We start from the raw sequence: 21,535 nt of genomic DNA, 5'->3' as shown, positions 1-21,535 counted from the left end.
TCTGGAGTTATCGAAGAGCGAGTACTCCTCTCGGTAGTAACAGTCCCCCGAACCCTCAATCTCTACCCTGCGGGTGGACGTTGAGCGATCCCCACCACCAGGGATCACAAGGGAACCTACGGCCGTCGTGGTCAAACATAATTGCACTCCCTTTATGTCACGATAACCGGGTACTGTCAGTTTTTCTCATTGTCGTTAAAAACTGAATGGCGACTCCTATATTACTAGTCAATTGGGTGTAAACTCACAGGAAATCCAATTACACTTGATTTGACAAAAAGAAGCGTCACACCCTCGAGGGACGAGGTCACGCATTAGCCTCGTGCTTTTTCGACCCCCTCACAACATGCGCAAGGAAAAGATCGATTACCTGCAACAATAGGGGGATCCCCTTAAAATATTCAGATTTGGCATCCTTCTTCAGTTCATCCGCACTCAGCAAAGTCTCGGCAACAACCAACGGCATAATAGAATAGCAACTTTCCATCTGGCTAATCAAGGGGATCAACCTTATGTCACCGAACTCACCATTGTTATTCGACAGCAAATAATGATTCAACAAGCAAAATACAAGGGCTCGAATGTTCAACTTTTGTTCGGTCATATTTTTACTAGGTTCAAAGTGGTGTTTTACAAGCTTTGCCAAATTAACCTCATCACCTACAAAAATCTCAGCAAGCATGTTAGCATCTAGTCCTAGGAAAGCCCCTATGGTTGTTTTACCCTCTTCAATGGTTCCAGGGGTGGCAGGAGTAGCATTAGTAGGATAAACAAGGATCGCGGCAAATTCATCTGGCAAAGGACATATTTCGTTGCCTCGAAAGACAAAAACATGATGATCGGAATCCCAAAAGCTTAGGGCTGCATACATAAAGTTATAATCAATATTTATTTGTTGTAAGCCTAAAAGTGCCTCTAAGTGGTATTCTTTCAACAAAGCCTTTTCTGTAGGAGTAAGGGCTCGTAGCCAACGCCTAACAGCTCGTTGGAGTGAGAAAGGAGGAAACGACATGACAAAAGCAATGAGGGATTAAGACTAAGCAACTACAAGAGAGAAGAAAATTGAGAGTGATAGAAAATAGGGACGTATCTAGCCCCTATATATAGCTGAAGACATCAAGTGACATCCTGATCCCATTCGGAAACGCGTAAAGAAATCCGAAAACCAAAAATCGCCAGGAGAGGACTTTCAGCGCCCACGGCTGGGCGCCGAAATAATTAACGCCCTGCCTTGGGCGCTGAATATGCAGCCCAAGGCCCAGATTTCACAAAACGCGGAACAGGAATGGACTTAAAACCGTGTCGCTAGACGCGAGGCCCTATTGAAATTAAGATCAAGCCCAAAAGCACCTTTAGCACCCAAATATCAAAAAAATGAATGTTAAAACTTGGTCAAAACTTAGACTCGTCTCAAGGAATATATGTGTACACTTTTCAAAACAAATATGAGCAAAATAAATATCAAGGTCATTCTTCGAAACACCAAAAAAAAAATATATTGTTAACTCGTTGGTTTCTCAAAATGAAAAATGTTTGTTTGTCAAAAGATTAATCCGGGCCAAGCTAAACCGGATATTATTGGAAAATAAACTTTGTCGCCCGAAAACTGAAGTCGCACTCCACGACTTCGTCAAAATAGCATATCACTATAAAGGTCACTCGCACATACGAGCATGACCCCAGACATGATTAAAAGACGTTATAAACTACGTACCTCTCTTGGCGAAAAATGACCGACGAGCCCAATTGCTTGGGGGCTCGCGAAAGAAAATATATACTCCAACAAAGAGTGTGCAAAGTTAAAATCATGTTCCCGGACTACGCTATACACAGTCCCATGTTTGGATAATCTAAACAAAAACGGTATTTTAAAAAATATTGTTGACAGAAATATACACAGTGTGGGCCCACTTATAGGACACACCTAATCAGGAAATATTGCGACCCACCAACAGGTTGTAATCACAAAAGCCCTTCTACATAGGCAAAATGAAAAGAAAGTAAGAAATTCAAAATGGGCTCGCCCACCCTCGGCGGGCGGGGTCTGCGTCACTAGCCGCGCAGGTCCTCAGTTTTTGAAAAATAAAGTCTTCAAATTCAAAATAGGCTCGCCATCTTCAGCCGGCGGGGTCTACGTCACAAACCACGTAGGTTGTTATTTTCAAAAAGCACAAACAAATTTCAAAATCGATTCGTCCACTTCTATCGGACGGGGTGTCCACGCTAAGCAGACAAGTTCGCCATCTTTAGCCGGCGGGGTCTACGTCACAAACCGCGTAGGTCCTTATTTTCAAATTTCAAAAATAGATTCGTCCACTTCTATCAGACGGGGTGTCCACCCTTAGCGGACAGGCTTGCCATCTTTAGCCGGCGGGGTCTGCGCCACTAACCGCGCAGGTCCTTAGTCGCTGCAGCGATAAATTTTTCTGGTTTTCCCTTTTTCCAAAAATTAAAGGATCGGTTTTCCCTTTTTCCAAAAATTAAAGGATTGGTTTTCCGTTTTTCCAAAAAAGAACGATGTGATTGGTTTTCCCTTTTTCCAAAAATTAAAGGATTGGTTTTCCGTTTTTCCAAAAAAGAACGATGTGCTGGTTTTTCCTTCGTTTTACGTCCCATAAAAACAAGGGCGTTTTTCTCGTTTAGCTAACCCTGAAAATGAGAATCTTTAAAAACATTTTTACCTCGTGATTAGGCTTGGCCAGGCCCAATTACACTTTATAGCTTTGATTTCGAAAAACATCTGTAGCTACTCCCAATGACAAAGTGACTGAGTTTCTACGCTTCTTTAGATACTTCCAGTGACTAAGTGAGGGAGTTTCTATAGTATCCGTTGACAAATTCCAATGACACGTGAGGGATATGTCGACACTTCAAGTGATGACCCTTAAGTCAAATGTTATCACTCGGGGGCTCGTGAGACCCTCGCAAAAGCAGGTCACCGTGGCTTGTGTGGCGCACTCCGTCTAATACTTTGACCATCGTCTTACTCCAAGACTCAGTCAAAGTGGGGGCTAACTGTAGACACCTACTTTTGTCCCCATTCCCGAAAGGGAAGGTTCGATGATGAGAACATAAATCTCCACTTGACAACGCATCTCCTATAAAATAACGAATCTCAAATCTCCTTTTCATTTCACCCGAAACCTGCTATTTATAGAAACCTGCTATTTATGGAAACCTGCTAAAAATAGTAACTGCCGAAATGGGTAGTTGTTAAAAGTGGGAAGTCATAAAAGATAGAAACATGTCAGAATTAGGTGTTGCACTCCAACATAAATCCTAAATGAGATAGAAATTGCGAGAGAATCCTATTCCTAATACGATTCGAAAATAAGAGTTACGTATTAATTAAAATCCTAACGAGCCTAGACTTCGTAACGGGCCCAGATGCATTCCATCATAAAATTAATACGCACTAAAAGACTCGATTAAAGTCTCATACACTCCGGATTCTAAGAATCCGAATCTGACAAATAAACAGACCAGACCCTATTTTCAACGCCTGGCTCTGGGCGCCGAAATCTTCGGCGCCCAGCCTTGGGCGCTGAAATTACCTGGGACGTGTTCTTTCCTAATTCCTCGTGGATTAGAGTTCTACAATTCTATCTTTCCACGAACTCTTTTCTATAAAAGGGCCCTAAGGTCGACGTGAAAGAACACAACACACAATTATTATTCTGAGTATTGACTCTAAACCCCTAAGCCTAAGCCTGACGCTGCGAAACTGATCATGCGTTCTGTCGCAATCGATCCAAAATTCGAACAGAACGTATCCTGTCCCGTAATTTGAGATTCATTAAATAAAAGGAGAAATAGCAAAGTCAAAGTGGTTAGTTTGCTGAGAACCGTCACTACTACAAAAACTGGAATAAGAAACACAAGATATAGAACGGTTAAGTTGGATAAACGTTTTGTCCAACTAAAGAGTACGCTTATCTTAGATCACTGTCATGTGGGAGATAAAATATAAAGCGCGTTCTTAGATAACCGTCCTCTATGCTTTTACCGTAATAAAAAGAAATTAACAACAAATATTATTTACAAAATGCGCAACAGTGATCTACAAACACCCCTTTAGTATTTAACAAGGGAAATGCGACTCGCAAAGTTAAAGTATGTAATTGCAACTTTTTTTACTTTCCATTTTCTTCCAATGAAAACCCTAACTTCCCCCCAACCTACACTTGCTCAACGCGCGGATGGTACATGCGCGTGCACCTAGATCTAGGTGCACCTGCACCAAAACGCAGAAAAATAAGAACAAAACGCAAAAACATAAAAAAGCAACAAAACATAAAAGAACACAAAAACATAAAAGAAAGAACATCAAGAATTAAACCAAAAGAACAATAAGTAAAACAGGAAAGAACAATAGCATTGAAAACCAAAAAAGGTTAAAACAACAAATAAGTAAAAACACGTAAAAGAACAATAAGTAAAAACACGTAAAAGAACATAAAACACTAAAAAGAAAGAACATCAGCAATTAAACGAAAGAACAAATAGAAAAGAACAATCATATTAAAAACCAAAAAGATCAAAACACGTAAAAGAACATAATACACTAAAATGAGAGAAGATCAGAAAGTAAAGGAAAAGAACAAAAAGAAAAAAAGAAAAACACAAACATATTAAAAACCAGAAAGGTTAAAACAAGGAAAGAACGATTTCTCTGCACTTTTAAAAAGAACATGGCAAATGCAACACCAGACGCACAAAAGAAGAAAAGAACCAACGAAAAGAACAACAAAAACGTTAAAAAATGAAAAAACCGCCAAACAGAAGTTTTTTATTGAAATAATGAACGTGGCAAGAAAAAAACCGCAAAACAGAAGTTTTCCTATGAAAACATAAAACGTGGCAGTTAATTTCTCTCTCCTCAAAATCTTTTAATAAAAAAAAATTAAATAAGTTACTTGTATTTCATTTTGTATTTTAAAAAATTAAAAAACAGATTACTGTTTAAAATAAAAAAAATTAAAAAATATAATTTAAGTAAAAACAGTAATAAAAAATAAATTTAAAAATACTAACAACAGATAATAAAAAGAACACAAAGGAGACTCAAACAAACATCATTTTCTTTACTTATAGGCCAAAAGAACAAAAGAGCGGACGAAAAGAACAACAAAAAAAAAGGAAGTTTAAATTTGAAAATACTGTAGCAGTTATTTTCTCTCTCTTCAATTTATCATATATAAATACATCATTGAATGCGACATTTATTTTCACTTTCACACTCAACCTACATGCAAAACCTTCACTCACCAACAATCAAAAAAACAGTGCAAAACCTTTCAAATTATTGCAAATCCGAACTTCCCCAATTTGGAATTCTACTATTTTCACTCTAAAAACTTCCCCAATTTGTTTTTTGGAAGTGATAATCTGGTTACAAAAACTTGAACCCTAACAATTGAAAATGGGGAAATCGAAAAAAGGAGAAGAAGTTGATGCGAAATGTTCTATTGAGTAAGAATTCAACTTCATTTTTCTTTTCTTTTTTCTTGAATTTCAGTTTAATTTTAATTTTTAGAGAATTTCCCATGAATTTTAATTTTCTATAAAATTTCATTTGAAGGGATTATGTTCCTTTGACAACGACTTTATTGAACTTAAGAAACAAAAAGAAGAAAGAGAAAGAAATTACACCAACAATTGATGCAGATTTGTTGGAAGATATCAACAAAGAAGTTTCAGAAACGGAAGAAGAAGAAGAGAGCGAGTAAGTGGATTTTTTAAACAAAAACCTAGGTTCATTTACACCTTCTGTTTGTTCTTTTTGTTTTCCTTAATGTTCTAATTACAATAACGAAACCAAATACATTTTTTAACGAATTTAAAAGTAGATCTACATTTATGTTTTTTTTAAAATGTATTTTAAGTCACTGAATCATACACTTAGAAGAACAATGGTATAGATTTAAAAGAACAACGAATGTTAACTCAAAAGAACAGTGGAAATTTAAATTAAATAAGTAGATCTATGTTCTTTTATTTATTTACTGTCTGTTCTTTTTATTAGCCCTACTGTTTGACGAACAATTCGCCCAGGTTAAAAGAACAACAAATAGACTAAAAAGAACAGTACAATTTTGACGAACTTAAACCTAGATTTATAATTTTGTTCTTATCTATTGAATTTGATCTATGTTCTTTTTTATCTATGTTCTTATCTATAAAAACTTAAAAGAACCAACTGTGCAGGTTTAAAGAACAATCAATGTATGCTCAAAAGAACAACCAATGTACACTCAAAAGAACAGTACAGTATTAATGTAGGCTTAAAAAGAACTATGCATCTAGAAGAAAAGAACAGTCCATGCCTACTTAAAAGATCACTAGGCATTAAAAGAACAATCAATGAAAATTAAAAAGAACAATGTGCTTAGATTTGATGAGATGGTGTTCTTTTTACTTGTTCTTAAATGTATTTTAAAAAATAAAGAACAATCAATCACGGATAAAAGAACAAACCATCTACATTTAAAAGGCAAACCTAAAACTGTTAGCACACAGTAAAAGAACACTTAATAAAAAGAACATAAGAAAAGGAACATATAAGCATACCTTGATCAACAGTTGAACAACATTTATCAACAACATCAACATAAATCCTCAGCAAATGATCACAATCCTCTTGAATTTCATTATCTCCTTCAATTTTCTTTCTACGAAAATTAGCAAATTGTATTTTTTCATCTCCTGAGAATTAGTATTCTGATTAATTCACTAATTCTCAAAAAAACAGGAACAATAATGCGAAAAGTTGGAGAGAGAAGAAAGTAGAAATCGCATTTCACTCTTTCTCTCTCTTAAATTCTCTCTTCTGTTGAGAGAAAATAAAACCTCTCATTTTTCTCTCTCTAAAATGTGTTGCTAAAATTATGAAATGATGAATGAATGAGAATATGGAGGACAAACATTATTTATATATTGTATATGAAAAAATAAAAAAAATCAGATGAATAAGATATTGTACAAGGGTGCAGGATGAGAACTGTGCACTTGTTTTTTGTGTTGTTCCTTTTTTCATAATATGTGTTCTTTCCAAAAGCATAGCTGTGTTCTTTTGTACACGACATGTTGTTCTTTTTCCATTACATGTGTTATTTCAAACATTTTTCTGTTGTTCTTTTTTCATAACATGTGTTTTTGGTGTTGTTCTTTTTTTCATGACATATGTTTTTTCATTATAGACTTTCCAAACAAAGGAAAGCATTGCAAGAACAACAGAAGATGGTGCAAGCACTTCAGGAAAAGCTGCTACAACAGGAAAAGCAGCTGGATCTGATTGAACAAAAAAGAAGGGTGGAGAAGGACAAAAAAATTCCAGCAAAGATCCTGAAAAGCAGGAAGAAACTGAAAAGAAAGAGCATGAAGTAAAAGTGCATGAAGAAGTGAAAGAACCTGAAAAAGAGGAGGCTGAGGTAAAAGTTCCAGAAGAGCTGGATGAACCAGAAAGAAAAGAAAAGAAAACGAACTTAAAAATTACTTTGAGGTATCATCTGTGTTTGTTAATACTATTTCATATTTACATTGTAGTTGTTATTTTCGTTTCTTAAACATACTTTTGCATTTATGTTTTTACTAGAAAGAAAAAAGACGGAGAAGAAGCTGGTGAGGAACCTGAAAAAGCAAAGGGGAAGTCTAGGAAATCAATACCAAACAGGAAAAGGACAAGGTAACTTACATAAATGGTGTTCTTTTTATTTTCTGTGTTTTACTTTTTTTTTACTACTTATGTTCTATTGTTTTGGTCAACAGAAGTCAATTGCTGAAAGAAGAATTTCCCGATCTTATCAAAGAGGTAAAGCAGGAATTGGAAGAGGCACATAAGAAGAAGAGCTTGTTGCCTGCTGAGAAAATTTCAACAAAAAAAGTTGCACCCAATGCTAAGAAGGGGAATGGAGTTACTTTGAAAAAGACTGCAGCACTTAAGGTAAACTTCACATTACCCTTTTTGTATATCTTTTTATTTACCTTAATGTTATATTATAATAGAGATAAATGCTGTGTTTTAAATAAAGAATGTTCTTTTTTTCCTGTCTTGTGTTCTTTACATTATCATTTATGTTCTTTTTTCATTCAGAGGGGTAGCAAAGTTAATCAGATAGTTGTGAGGGAGGTTTATGAAGACGAGGAAGATGAAGAAGGAGGTGAAGAAGAAGGTGAAGAAGTAGAAGAGGAAAGTGAACCCTTAATGAAGAAGGGGGAAAAAGTAGTTGAGAAGGTCAAAAAATTTCTTAAGTTATTTGTTCTTTTTCTTCCTTATAATGTTCTTTTACTCCCTGGCTAATGTTCTTTATATTTTTTCTTTTTTCCAGAGAGCAACAAGAAGTAAACAAATTGTTGTTTCTGATGAGGTCATGGAGGTGGTGGATGATGAGAAACCAAAATCTTTGGTTGTTGCCAAACCAAAACCTGAAGAAAGGAAACTAAATCTAAGGCAAACTCCGCAATTGATGATGCGATTCTTGAGGGGAATTGCATCTAATGAACCAGATGATATAAGAAAACAACAAGCCATCGTGGAGTTAGGCTTTGGATCTCTTCTGCAACTTGACATCCCACAAAACGAAAATCCATTCCCGTACGAGTTGGTTAGGAATTTCAACTCGTCCGACCGTTCCTTGCATCTACCAAAGTCTTCCCTTGATATTACTGTAGAGGATGTATACCTGGTGTACGGTATACCTATTGGAGGAGCTCCGGTCGTGGAATGGACTGATGAACAAGATCCTGAAGTGTTGAGGGTTTTTGCTGAATTTTGGGCATACTGGAAAGTGAAGTCTGGATGCCCAAAATTGAAAGAAATGGTTGAAAAACTGATCAAAGATGAGACTCCAGTTGATGATAACTGGAAGAGATCTTTCCTAGTGGTTGCAGTTAACACCTGCATTAAATCCACTACTAATTTATCGGTATACATCAAAATTCCTTTGTTTCTCATTAATGTTCTTTTATTTCTCATTAATGTTCTTTTGTTTGCGTATTATGTTCTTTTAAATGTTTATTAATATTTTTATTGTTCTTTTATTTGTTTGTCGAATTCCATGTTCTTTCTTTCTCTTTCACTGTTCTTTTATTCTGTATGATATTCCATGTTCTTTCTTACATCAAAATTCCTTTGTTTCTCATTAATGTTCTTTTATTTCTCATTAATGTTCTTTTGTTTGCGTATTATGTTCTTTTAAATGTTTATTAATATTTTTATTGTTCTTTCATTTGTTTGTCGAATTCCATGTTCTTTCTTTCTCTTTCACTGTCCTATTGTTGTACTTTCCTTTATATGAATGTTAGTTGTGTTCTTTTCAGTTGTATTCAATATTCTTTTGCTCTTCTTTCATTGTTCTTTTCATTCTCTCTAATGTTCCTTTATTTTCTATTGAATGTTCTATTTTCTTATTCTATTTAAAATCATAATTAATGTTCTTTTCTTTTATATTTTTCTGTTTCAAAAGCCAAACTTCAGATTCCTAGCAAGCACTGTTGACTTGGAGCAAGTGAGGAATCTAAATTGGTGCCAGTATGCATACACCAGCCTTCTTGGGGCAGCTATGTACTGGAATGTGGACCGTAGCAGATGGTTTGCTGGTCCACTACCATTTCTAATGGTAAATTTCAATCATTAAGCTAGCATTTCCCTTTGTTATATATATTACTTTCATCTTCTTCTTTCACCTAACTAACAATAAATTATGTTGTTATTGTTAAATTAGGTATGTTATTTCGATCGGGTGCAGATCATGGAAGAGTACCCTCCAAGGATCTTCCCCCTAATTTCTTGCTGGACAAGAGATATGATAAGCAGCAGGGTACGCAATGACAATGCTACAGGCTTCGGACATGGCTTGATTCTGGACAGAATTCAAGGTCCACCTGAGCTACAACTGTACAGGAAGGAGATGGAGCTGCTCAAACAGCATAAAGCACTCAGTGAACAACCACCACCACTTCTTCTTCAACACCCACAACAACAACAGCAGCAACATGATGAACAACCATCGCAGCAACCATTGCAGCAACCACAACAGCAACATCAACACCAAGAGCCTAACTGGTCCACAAATGATGTGCCCAGAGAACATCAAGGTGCACCAGTGACTCAACTCGGGGATGACAAAGATTTGCCAGAGCAACAGGCAGACCCCAGTGAGAAAGCAAAAGTCCCTTCTACAATTGAGGTAAAAATTAAATTCACTCAACAAAACCATTGCATTTATTTTTTCAACGTTTTTGTTGTAATGTTCTTTTTCCTCCAACAAATGTTCTTTTACGTCCTCAATATAATCTTTTTTCCTACCATGTTTTTTGCTTTCTGTGTTTATGTTCTTTTTATCAAAAACTAGTTCTTTACGTTCTTTTACATGTTCTTTTAAATGTTTATTCATGTTATTTAAGCATGTTCTTTTTTCTTAAAAAGATGTTCTTTACATTTGAATGTTCTTTTATATGTTTAAGCATGTTATTTACATGTTCATTTATCTCTTTAACATGTTCTTTCGATCTTTAACAATGTTTCTAAGCTCTACTTGAATGTTCTTTTAGGAATCTCTCTTGTTCTTTTTTCCATTCGAATGTTCTTTTTATTTATCCAGTCCTTATTGTTGTTATTGTTAAACAGGAATTCCATGCTGAATTCACTAAAACCACTACTGAACTCAGTAGTGTCATGAACAAGTTCAACGACTTATTGTCGTTGTCCAGAAAGTTCTTTGACACTACTATTGATGTCAAAAAAAGTCTGCCATTCAATATGGCAAAAATGTGGTCAACATGCTCTTGAACTGAAATTCCAGTTACTTTTGAGAAGGGCAACTCTACAGAAGAGCGGCAAGAAGGAAGGAATACTGAGGAGATTGGTTCAATCCTCAGTCAAGATAAAGAATTTTTCAGCTCAGACTACTTCACAATACTATTTGAGGAAGCAGTACGAAAGGCAACAGAAGGAAATGAAAGAAAGGAAATCGAGGAATCTGAGGATATTCCATTTGATTTGCCACCATTTTTAACACCTCCGATCATGCCTTCCCAGCCTAATGTATTTGCTGATTTGACATTGAAGCTTGGAATGGTTTCCGATTCAAATCCTCCTCCTCAGGCACACGACTTTGAAGAGGAAATGAGATTAGAAGCAATCTTGGCAAACAAAACTTTGACTGAACGTGATTTGGAGACAATTTCAGGGGACAACAAAGATGAAGCTGAAAAACAAGAGCCACCTACAGAAAAAACTGAGTATGCGTTCTTTTAAAACAGTTCACATACACATGTATAATAAATATGTGACTGTTTCTTTCATTATTCACAATGTTCTTTTATAAACAATTATTTGTTTTTTTATTCGTTTGATTTGTTCTTTTTATTAATTCTCTGTCTTTATACAATTATTTAATGGATCTTTTGTTTCTTTTATTCGGAATGTTCCTTTCATATATTTCTTTATGTTCTTTCTATATTTACTTTAATATCTTCCTACTTTTAATATTAACTTATATGTTCTTTTTCATTGCACTTTTGTTCTTTAATTCTTCTCATTGTGTTCTTTGTTCCTCCTCACATGTTCTTTTTTTTTTTTTTTGTAATACACAGAGAACCTGAAAATGTGAGATCAGATATGGAAGGTTTAATCCAAGGAGCTGAAGATGGAAAACCAATGTCTCCAACCGTTAGAACTGAAGACTCCGAGTTTCAGACTATGGAAGGTTTAATCAAAGGAGTTGAAGATGGAAACCCCATGTCTCCAACTGTTAGAACTGAAGAATCCGAGTTTAAGACTCCGACTGCCGCTGAGTCGCAGACTGAAATGGAAACTCCATCAATATTCCTGAAGTAAGACTACTGTATTTTATTAAAATATAATTTTCATAATCTTCAATTTAATGTTCTTTTCTTTCTCGCTTTTGTTCTTTTTATTTATAGTAATATATTCTTTTCTTTCCACTCTTTTAGCACTCCAAGTGCGGTGTACTCGCAACCAGAAAATGCACCTACATCTATGAACATAGAGTATGACTACTGAATTTTATTTTATAAGTTATTTTTCGTTTATTATTACAAGTTATTTTTCATTATCATTTATAAAATGTTCTTTTCTTTTCACTTTGTTGTTCTTTTTATTGTTAGTCTGAATTCGTTTTTCCCTCTAATATGTTCTTTTTACTTTATAATGTCTTTGTTTTCATAAGTGAGGAAGATGATCCAGATAACGTACAAGTACCTAAACTTGTTAAGAGAAAGAAAAATGTTCCCCTCAAGTTACTGTCACCCTTCTTAACTCAGTATTCACACCTACTGGTTGGGGAAGAACAGTTGAATCAAAAGGAAAAGGACATGCGATGCGTACTGGATTATGCCTTTGGAAAGGGAAGCCCAACGTAAGAATTTTATACTATTACAAGTATTTGAATGTAGATGTTCTTTTTGTACATGTTCTTATGGAAATTTTATTTTCATTCTTATAACAGTCAGGTGTTGTACACTGATGATTGGAATATAGTTACCAGAGAAGAGTTTCAAACCCTAGGTATATATTTAATTATTGGAATTTAAAATGTTCTTTTAAATGCTGTTGATGTTCCTTTTACTCATATTTTTGTTCTTTTCCTTTAAAACAGCTCCCAATGTGTGGGTGATGAATAATGTTATTGACACTTTTGCAAGAATACTGAATGATGATCCAGATCAAAGTGTCAAGAGTAACTTGAAGTTCTATTTCTCTACAATCCCTTTCGTAAGTTTTAATATCACTAAAAAATCATATTTTCGTACTTCTTCAGTTATTTTTATTATATAACATATATTTAAATTTTTTAATTTTTCGGTGCAGAATATGCTCTGCCAGAATGAACCGTATGGTGGATCACAGGATAGTCAAGCAACCGAGGGCAAACGCTTAGAAAATTTTATTTTAAGTGTATGCCATGAGTATGTAACTGCTGGTGTGAAGTCTTTGAAGGGATTCCATCTGGTAAAATTATAATATTATTCTTTTCTTTTTTACATATGTTCATTTTCCTTTGTTTAATGTTCTTTTCTCTGCTTGTAGTTGTTCTTTCCAGTCTGGTCTGATGATCATTTTTATCTCATTGTAATCAACCAAAAGGCGAAGAAGGTGGAGATCATTGACAATCTCTCCTTACCTGAAGGAATTACATATGATGATAAATATAAAACATTTGCAGAAAGAACTGTAAGTCTATTTGAAGAATTTCCTCTTATATATTTTATTTGTTCTTTCCTTTGTTGTTCTTTATTCTTTTACTAAATTAAATGTTCTTTTTTCCTTCCTTTGTTGTTCTTTGTTTCTTTGTTGTTCTTTGTTCTTTGTTCTTTTACTAAGTTAAATGTTCTTTTTATTTCAGTTTGAAGCATGGACAATATTTTGTGAACAAGAAGGACATCCTTTGCGGAAGGCACAGATTTCAGCATATGAAATTGTGTTGCTTGAAATGCCATGGAAAAACAGAACAAACAAGACTGATTGTGGGGTATATGCAATGAGGCATATGGAGACCTACAAAGGCAACCAGACTTGGAATTGTGGCTTCAAAAACACAGATGAAGATGTAAGTAAATTTTGAATATATGTACGTATATTATTTTAATATATAATCTTTTATTAATGTACTATTTTATGTTTTCAGAAAGACTTTATTTGCAAGCAGAGAATGCGGTACGGTACTGAAATCTTATTATCCGTTCTGAACAAAAGGCATGAGCTAACGTATCTGGCATTGAAGAGAGCTAATCAAGTTGAATAGTTGGTTGTTTTCATGAAGGCAAAATAATAGTTACCTTTTATTAGAAGTATGCTTTAAAAAACAATGGCATATTTTGTAGATGTGGTTATTGCTGGAGTTATGGGTTGTTCTTTTAAACATGTGTGGTGTTCTTTTGGAAACAATTAGATGTTCTAGTAGTTGCAGATAAGTAGTTTGGATATTTTAAACAAGTATTTCAATTAAAGGTTCAAGTTCTTTTCAATCCCAGACCATGTTCTTCTATATCATGGGATATGTTCTTTCCTTTCCAAAATTCTTTTTATTCTCTTTTAGTAAGTTCTTTTCACATTTAAGCATATACTCCTTTATGCAATAATTTTGCAATCCTAATTGCACAAAAATCAAAACAAAAATAAGAATATATACAACTAAAAATTCTCATTTCAAAATATTGATTGAGCGAAACATCAGTAGCCCGTAAAAATATACATCAAAAGAGTAAAAGAACATTATTGAGAATACAAAAACAAATGATTAAAAACACAACAAACTAAAAATCAAAATATTACCAATCGTAAATGAATCTACAAAAGTTGTATGTGTACTCCAAAATAATCATCTGGAACATATGCTTCCAATTGTGAATTTGAAGATGTTGGATGAACCAAAACCCCACCAACAGGTAAATTTATGATACACTGAAAAAGAACAAAGAAACAATAAGGAAAAAAAGAACATGATAAAGAAGAAAAAAGAACAAAATAGATAATAAAAAAGAACAGTTCAAAAAAGAACATAATAAACATTAAAAGAACAAATTGATGTTCTTTTAAAAAATGAACTGTTTAGCAAAAGAACATAAACAAAAAGACAAAAGAACATATAGAAAGAAAAACGAACAATGATAAACAAAAGGAACAAACTAAAGGAATAAAAGAACAAATAGATTATTAAAAAGAACAATTTGCCAACAGAACATAATAAAGTAAACTAAAAGATCATAAACAAAAAGGATAAATAGAACATAAAAATGGAAAAAAGAACAATGATAAACAAAAAGAACATTCCGAAGTAATAAAAGAACAAATAAATGTTTAAAAAGAACAGTTTACCTGATCAGTAGACTGAGTTTCCTCCCTCAAATTATCAACATGTCTTTCTCTTCTCTTGTTCCAACCTTTCAGTTTATTGCGTTTCTTCTCAACAATTCCTTTAGGTCTCACATTCCTCTCATTAGCCTTTTCAGTCCCGTTCTTAATCTTCCTCTTTCGCTTTGGTGGATTTTGAATCATTGTTGGAATGACTTTTTCAGCAATCGGTTCCACAACATCCGGCAAAACTGTGTCTGTTGAAGGCTCAACGACATCAAGTAGAGTTTCTTCTCGCACATACTTGTTTGATACATTACCATCCCCTTCAACACCACCAATATACTCCTTTACTTTGCATGACATATCCAACACACCCAAATCAATAAGCTTCCTTGCAGCCGGACAATGTTGAGCTTCATTTATAACTTTAATGCAATTTCTTATGCTTTGCATCCTCCAAACTGAAGCAGAAACAACACTTACTTCATTATCTCTATCTTCTCCTTCTTCAACAACCGTGTTCATAGCCTTTTTGGTCCATCTCTTCATAATGTATTTTTTGGGAATCTCTTCAACATTATGGACAATGAAAACTCGAAGAATATGAGAACAAAGAACTCCTATCTCTCCATATGACTTGCAAGTACAATCAACAACCATCTCTTGCTCATTAAACATCACAACATGTCTAATAAAATCCTTTGTAGGATGCCCAACAATGTACTTAGAAACTGGAAACTCATAGGAAATGCGTTGACACCTCAAACCAATTGCTTTGATGAATCGTTGCTCAAATATCAAATATATTGCAATGGTATACACATCCCGCGCATGCAAACATAACATGTTATCCGCACATGCGTAATATCTATTTCCAGTAGAAGAATTATAATCTCCCTTGTTCTCCTTACTTCTCCATTCATCAATTACATCTAAAAAACACTTATAAAAATCACATAAACCATTCGTTTTATGCAACCTCCTAGAAATAGAATGATTTGTCGTCTCACTCCTTTGAGAAGATAAAATACCCCCAGAAAACCAGTCTTTGTTATATGCAGGACACCATTTCTCTTTCAAATCATATATTCTCTCTATCCATTTGTGTGTCTTGCAATTGTAATCAGTCATAAGACTACAAAAGAACATATAACAAAAAAAAGAACAATAAGTCACACAAAACGTACACACAAAAAAAACAATAATCTTTGTTATATGCAGGACACCATTTCTCCTTCAAACTATTTAATCTTATTATCCATGAATGTTTAGCGCAATTGTAATCAGCCAAAAGACTACAAAAGAACAAACAAGGAAAACAAAAGAACAATCAGAGACACAAAACGAACACCCTGAGTAAAACAAAGAACAAATGAAGACAAAAAAAGAACAATATACAGTACAATAAAACTTGAAAAGAAAGTACACACAATCACAGTTCAAGAAGTATGGACTCTATTAAACAAAGAAAAGAACATTAATATACCAGATTAAAAGAACAAGTTTCATCAACCATGAAAAGAACACTATTTAACATTACAAAAAACATGTTGTCGAATGAAAAGAACAAAATAAAATTTTAAATACTAATCAGTCTATTAGCAAAATAATTTTTACCTATTCCAATAATGCTCGAACTCAGCAACTGTGTCAGTATATTTCAAAACATAATCAAACCGACGTTTGAAACCTTCTTTGGCCATAACACCTTTGATGTTTACAACAGCATTTTCCTCAATGTGCCATGTACACAACTGATGCCTCGATTTTGGAAACACTTCCCTAAAAAAACATAATCCAAAAAAATAGATAAAAATATAAACTAAACAGAAAGACAAAAGAAAAAGAACATAAAAAATAGTACAAAAATACAAAAGAACAAAAATGTTTGATGAACGAACATACAAACAACCTAAAAGAACTTTACCTTATAGCCTTGTCCATGGCAGAAGATTGATCAGTCATGATAGTCACAAGTTGCTTCCCTCCCATTGAAGTCAAAAAAGAATTAAAAAGCCAGTCAAAAGTACCTGCCTTCTCATTCAATATAAAACCCACTCCAACCATGATATTTTGAGTGTGAAGATTCATTCCAACAAAAGGCCCACAAATCATATCGTATTTATTAGTACGATAAGTTGTATCATGAATCAATAAATCACCAAAAGCTTCATAATCAGACCGCATTCTTCCATCTCTCCAAAAAAAATTGATCAACTGATTCTCTTCATTCAATTGAAAATCATAATAAAAATCATGTTCTTTAGCTTGCCTCATAGCGAACCATCTGATCAACTGATTTGAATCACAACCATCCAACTTTTTCTTCTTCTCTGCCAAAACAGCATCATACGCGTCAGGAACAGTGAAGCCTAAATTCGCCTCACCACCAACTTCTTTCCTCATAGCTCTAAGAACATCAGCAAGCTTCGTGCCACTACAAGTAAAAGTAGTAAGAAAAGCCAATTGTTCTTTTGAAATGTGCCTATGTGACCTAATAAGGTGTCTCTTATTAGCAGGAACCATTGAATGGTTATGCAGACGGGAATGTTTAGAAAGAACATACACTCCAGTTTTCTTATCAACATCAAACTGAACTGAAGCCTTGCATCCAGTTCTCCTATCAATTTTTTTAAAGGATTTAGGCACAACACCATCTGGATTTTTAAACCCCTCGTATGCACAAACAAAAAACCGTTGTCGAACTATTCTAGTACCACTTCTATACTCCTTTTTACCCTTCCTAGTACCAAAACCATTCCTAAATGCATGACTGTTGTATAACTCATACGCCTCATCATCATCCTTAACTACACTTCCCTCTAATGAAACTGGTTCTTCAAAATCTGCATGACGATAAAAAAGAACACAAAGAACATCATAAGTATGATAAAGGAACAAACACAAGACGTAAACGAACATTGTGATAAACAAGTAAAAGTACAATTCATGTACCTTGGCCAACAACCACATAGGATTCTGGATCCTCATTAGCATCATTTTGTTCTGAATTATTAACTGCATTATTTAATATATCTGGAAATTTATAAAATAAAAAAAAATCAGAAAAAGAAAAGAACAAAAGAACTTAAAAGAACAGTAGCCATTAAAAAGAACAATGCACCAAGAGTAAACGAACAATCCATGTAGACTGAAAAGAACACTAGGCATGAAAAGAACAATCAATAAAGAGTTAAAAGAACAATCAATTAGTCAATCAAAAGAACACATTAAAACTTAAAAGAACAATTTGGGCAGATATAAAAGAACAACCAATAAAGAATAAAAAACAACAGTACCTATTAGAAAAGAACAATGCATCAAGAGTAAATTACACACTCCAACTAGACTGGAAAGAACACTATGCATTAAAAGAACAATCAATAAACAGTTAAAAGAACAATCAGTTTTGTCAATCAAAAGAACACATTAAAACCTAAAAGAACAATATCGGCATAATTATCAACAATCAGTTTTGTCAATCAAAAGAACAATGTAAACTCATAAAAACATAAAAGAACAATCCGTGCAGATATAATAAAAAAACCAATAAAGAATCAAAGGAACAGTAACTATTAAAATGAACAATAAAAATAGAGTAAACGAACACAAAAGGTGACCGAAAAGAACACTATGACTTAAAGAACAATCAATGAAGAGTTAAAAGAACAATCAATAAAGAACAATCAGTGATTATTTGAAAAGCTAAATATAATAAGGAACGTCTCAATACGTATTCTAAACATGTTCATTTGATACTGAAAAATGTTCTTCTGAAATGATACAATGTTCTTTTCTGCAAACAGACAAAATTAACGTATATTCCTTAAATATAATAGTTATTACAGAATCAGTTTCACCACATAAATGAAATAAATGCGAAATCAACGAAAAAACCAATTCGTAACCTTCATTATCAACAATCACCAAAATCAACGAAGAATGAGATTCAAAATTAAATTAATCAAACTAATTACAATCACAAAAAACATAAAAAGTACGATTATTATGAAATCGAAATCATAAAATCAAAGAAAAATGCAACTCGTTATTAAAAATTGAAAGAATACCTTCGTAACTCTGATTTTCAGCTGAAGAATTCAGATGACAAGAAGAAGAATCATTCGAAATTGATGTTGAAACAGAGAAATCATGGAATATTTGAGAATTTTCCATCAGTTTCTCTCTCTAAAAAAAATTTATGCACAAATGTAAGCTTTCTCTCTCCTATTCACACTTTTTGAATTCAAAATTATGAAGCACAGACATATAAATACCCGCAAAAAGGAGCGAACAACAAAAAAAATCGCGAAAACTAAACAGGGAAGAACAGAGCACATGATGTTCTTTTGTATTGTGAGACTTGTTCTTTTTAACTGCAGAATTAATGAAAATACGCGTTTTGTTTTAAAATGTTTGCGTTTTAATCCCGGTGCACCTAGATCTAGGTGCACACACCTGCACCATCGAAATTGCGACACTTGCTAGCCACCGTAGCTTTTTTTTACATTTTCTTATCATCTCTTCATTTCTTTCTATCATACAGAGTACTCTAACAATATCACCATATATAATTTTATTCCTATAATCTCTCAATTCATCCCTTCTTCATTTTTTTGTACTCTTTTAGATCGATATCTCTTAATCAATATCCTCTTTCTTAAATTATTGAACGGTTGAATACCTCACGTCCCCAAAACACCACTCGAATAACATCCAATTGAAGGTGAGGTTTGGTTTTTAGGAAAGAGAAAATGGAGGGATTAGACTAAAAACGAAGATATTCAGAAAGTCCTACCATTTGTTGTAGGATCTCCTAGCGTTATTTTCTCTCCGGTAGTCTTCCTCCATATATCCTTCATTGTTGATTGTGTTGTATTAATCAATTGCAAGATTTAAGGTTACCATTATCGATCAATTTGATGGGCTTTTAGTATTTTTCATTAATTAACTTTTTTTGGAATTTGAATTTGTGTGGTAGGTGATTTAATTGGTAATATAGAGCTTTTCATATTGAGATATTGATGATTTTTTTGCGGTTAGATTACATGAAGTGAGCTCTTATGAAATGCAATGAGTTCGTATTTTAATTAATACTTCGTAATTCTTTCTCCGAATTTACTAATTAACAGTGAGCTAAATGGATATTTTTTTTGTTCTCGCAGATCCGTTATATCCTTTATCCCATGAAGTGTTGAAGACACATATAAGTTATATGTCAAAAAAAAAAAAAAAAAAGACACATATAAGTTCTAATTTGTAAATTTTAAAGTTTTTTTTTTTTTTTATTATTTTAGATATTTAACTTCTCAATAGTTCTCATACATGTATCTGATACTGCATAATATTTAAGTTGTATTGTACTCATAATAATTTTAATGTGACTTGAACATGTTTTTATGTATTGATCTACAATTTGTTAATTGTAAATCCGCATTAATGTATTCTTTTGTTCATTTGTTGTTTTTAACTGAATTTTCGTATAATCAGTTTTATTTTAATTTGGTCTTTGAGTTGATTCCTTGAAAGGCGTGATGCCGACATAATAGGCACGCTATTTTCATAATTTTTTTTTAAATTGAAATAAGTATAGAAAGCGGTTGTCTAAAAAACTTGCTCTCTATATTAAAAGGATATAGAACGGTTAGGTAAGATAATAGTTTTGTATTCCAACGCATGAGTTTGGTGCTCTCCATTAACCGCAGATCAGATCCTGAATCCTTTCTTGCCAATGGTTATGTCAGACAACCGTCCTCTATTATTGAATATATAAAACGCCTCTTCCATCTGTTTTATAAACTTTATAGAGCGCTGAGTTGGAGAACGCCTCTAAGGCGTCCTATAAAGCCTATTTCAACAGTCCTCTTTTCCCTTTTCAACACCTCTCAAGGGTGCGTTGTAATGTGTCCTTTTTCCATGATTTAATTGTTTTCCTCGCCCCTTTTATGAACTGTTAAACTAATTAAATCTGATTGTTCTATCACGCCTAATAAAGATAATATGTTGGAAAATTGGATTATCATGCTAGGTCCCTTAAAACAATCTAAATCAGATAAACGCGATCGATCTAGTATTGTATGTTGCATATTGTTAAAATCAACTCAGATTAGTTTAATAATTAACGCATGTCCCTTCAATTATTTATGCTGAGCTAGTAAGGATATCCTGCCTCTGGAGTTATCGAAGAGCGAGTACTCCTCTCTGTAGTTACAGTCCCCCGAACCCTCAATCTCTACCTTGCAGGTGTATGTTGAGAGATCCCCACACCAGGGATCACAAGGGAACCTACGGCCGTCGTGGTCAAACATAATTGCACTCCCTTTATGTCACGATAACCGGGTTTTGTCAGTTTTTCTCATTGTCGTTAAAAACTGAATGGCGACTCCTATATTACTAGTCAATTGGGTGTAAACTCACAGGAAATCCAATTACACTTGATTTGACAAAAAGAAACGTCACACCCACGAGGGACAAGGTCACGCATTAGCCTCGTGCTTTTTCGACCCCCTCACAACATGCATCGGTGATGAAAAACATTAAAAGCGAGTGCTACAAAAGTAGACTCGTAGAAGCGGGATAGACCCGTAGTTCGGGGGGATAGACTCGTGAAAGCGGCTTGGCCGTAAAGCGAGTGCTACAAAAGTAGACTCGTAGAAGCGGGATAGACCCGTAGTTAGGGACATGTCCTAGTTAAGTCTTGCAAGCGTATGTTTATCA

The 21,535-nt window shown here is 34.0% G+C and overlaps 3 protein-coding genes and 1 long non-coding RNA gene across 12 annotated transcripts in view; 3 read left to right on the top strand and 1 right to left on the bottom strand.

Moving 5' to 3' along the window:
• LOC110796266 (uncharacterized) overlaps nt 1-10,791 on the top strand; it is a 50,824-nt gene extending 40,033 nt beyond the window's left edge. For 4 of the 9 annotated variants that reach the window (XM_056836972.1, XM_056836968.1, XM_056836971.1 and 1 more), the window contains 8 exons: nt 7,200-7,501; nt 7,595-7,684; nt 7,768-7,942; nt 8,093-8,233; nt 8,328-8,924; nt 9,465-9,617; nt 9,723-10,187; nt 10,628-10,791. In XM_056836972.1, coding sequence (XP_056692950.1) covers nt 8,204-8,233; nt 8,328-8,924; nt 9,465-9,617; nt 9,723-10,187; nt 10,628-10,789 — 1,407 coding nt within the window. In that variant the 5' untranslated portion in view covers nt 7,200-7,501; nt 7,595-7,684; nt 7,768-7,942; nt 8,093-8,203 and the 3' untranslated portion in view covers nt 10,790-10,791. Of the gene's footprint in view, nt 1-4,916; nt 5,473-5,581; nt 5,726-7,199; nt 7,502-7,594; nt 7,685-7,767; nt 7,943-8,092; nt 8,234-8,327; nt 8,925-9,464; nt 9,618-9,722; nt 10,188-10,627 lie in introns of those variants that run through there. The other 5 variants (XM_056836970.1, XM_056836969.1, XM_056836975.1 and 2 more) reach the window with 3 other exon arrangements.
• LOC130467916 (uncharacterized) lies at nt 10,791-13,983 on the top strand. Its single transcript, XM_056836967.1, has 10 exons — nt 10,791-11,241; nt 11,596-11,835; nt 11,956-12,012; nt 12,192-12,380; nt 12,471-12,529; nt 12,621-12,736; nt 12,833-12,973; nt 13,052-13,195; nt 13,368-13,571; nt 13,650-13,983. The coding sequence occupies exons 1-10, from the start codon at nt 11,027-11,029 to the stop codon at nt 13,764-13,766; spliced, it is 1,482 nt and encodes a 493-aa protein (XP_056692945.1). The 5' UTR covers nt 10,791-11,026; the 3' UTR covers nt 13,767-13,983.
• A 171-nt stretch (nt 13,984-14,154) lies between these two features.
• Nucleotides 14,155-19,103, bottom strand: LOC110796265 (protein FAR1-RELATED SEQUENCE 5-like). Its single transcript, XM_056836966.1, has 6 exons — nt 18,889-19,103; nt 17,774-17,854; nt 16,746-17,664; nt 16,436-16,600; nt 14,840-15,953; nt 14,155-14,425 (listed from the first exon to the last, which is right to left on the bottom strand). Exons 1-6 carry the CDS (start codon nt 18,992-18,994, stop codon nt 14,312-14,314), a joined length of 2,499 nt encoding a protein of 832 aa, XP_056692944.1. The 5' UTR covers nt 18,995-19,103; the 3' UTR covers nt 14,155-14,311.
• A 191-nt stretch (nt 19,104-19,294) lies between these two features.
• On the top strand, nt 19,295-20,274 carry LOC110796269 (uncharacterized). Its single transcript, XR_002535541.2, has 2 exons — nt 19,295-19,654; nt 19,984-20,274. It is a non-coding gene; the product is annotated as an uncharacterized lncRNA (long non-coding RNA).
• The last annotated feature ends 1,261 nt before the right edge of the window (nt 20,275-21,535 follow it).

This window comes from Spinacia oleracea, chromosome 2 (genome assembly GCF_020520425.1).
Source record: "Spinacia oleracea cultivar Varoflay chromosome 2, BTI_SOV_V1, whole genome shotgun sequence".
NCBI classification, from domain to species: domain Eukaryota; kingdom Viridiplantae; phylum Streptophyta; class Magnoliopsida; order Caryophyllales; family Amaranthaceae; genus Spinacia; species Spinacia oleracea.
This window is presented reverse-complemented; position numbering and strand designations above follow the sequence as displayed.

Excerpts from the sequence above, each read along its gene's own strand:
- LOC130467916 (XM_056836967.1), top strand. The coding sequence starts at position 11,027 with ATGCCTTCCCAGCCTAATGTATTTGCTGATTTGACATTGAAGCTTGGA. Across the intron at positions 12,974-13,051 it reads CTTTGAAGGGATTCCATCTG|TTGTTCTTTCCAGTCTGGTC; the intron begins GTAAAATTATAA and ends CTCTGCTTGTAG. Across the intron at positions 13,572-13,649 it reads TCAAAAACACAGATGAAGAT|AAAGACTTTATTTGCAAGCA; the intron begins GTAAGTAAATTT and ends TTATGTTTTCAG.
- LOC110796265 (XM_056836966.1), bottom strand. The coding sequence starts at position 18,994 with ATGGAAAATTCTCAAATATTCCATGATTTCTCTGTTTCAACATCAATT. Across the intron at positions 17,665-17,773 it reads CTATGTGGTTGTTGGCCAAG|ATTTTGAAGAACCAGTTTCA; the intron begins GTACATGAATTG and ends ATCGTCATGCAG. Across the intron at positions 16,601-16,745 it reads GCCATGGACAAGGCTATAAG|GGAAGTGTTTCCAAAATCGA; the intron begins GTAAAGTTCTTT and ends ATGTTTTTTTAG.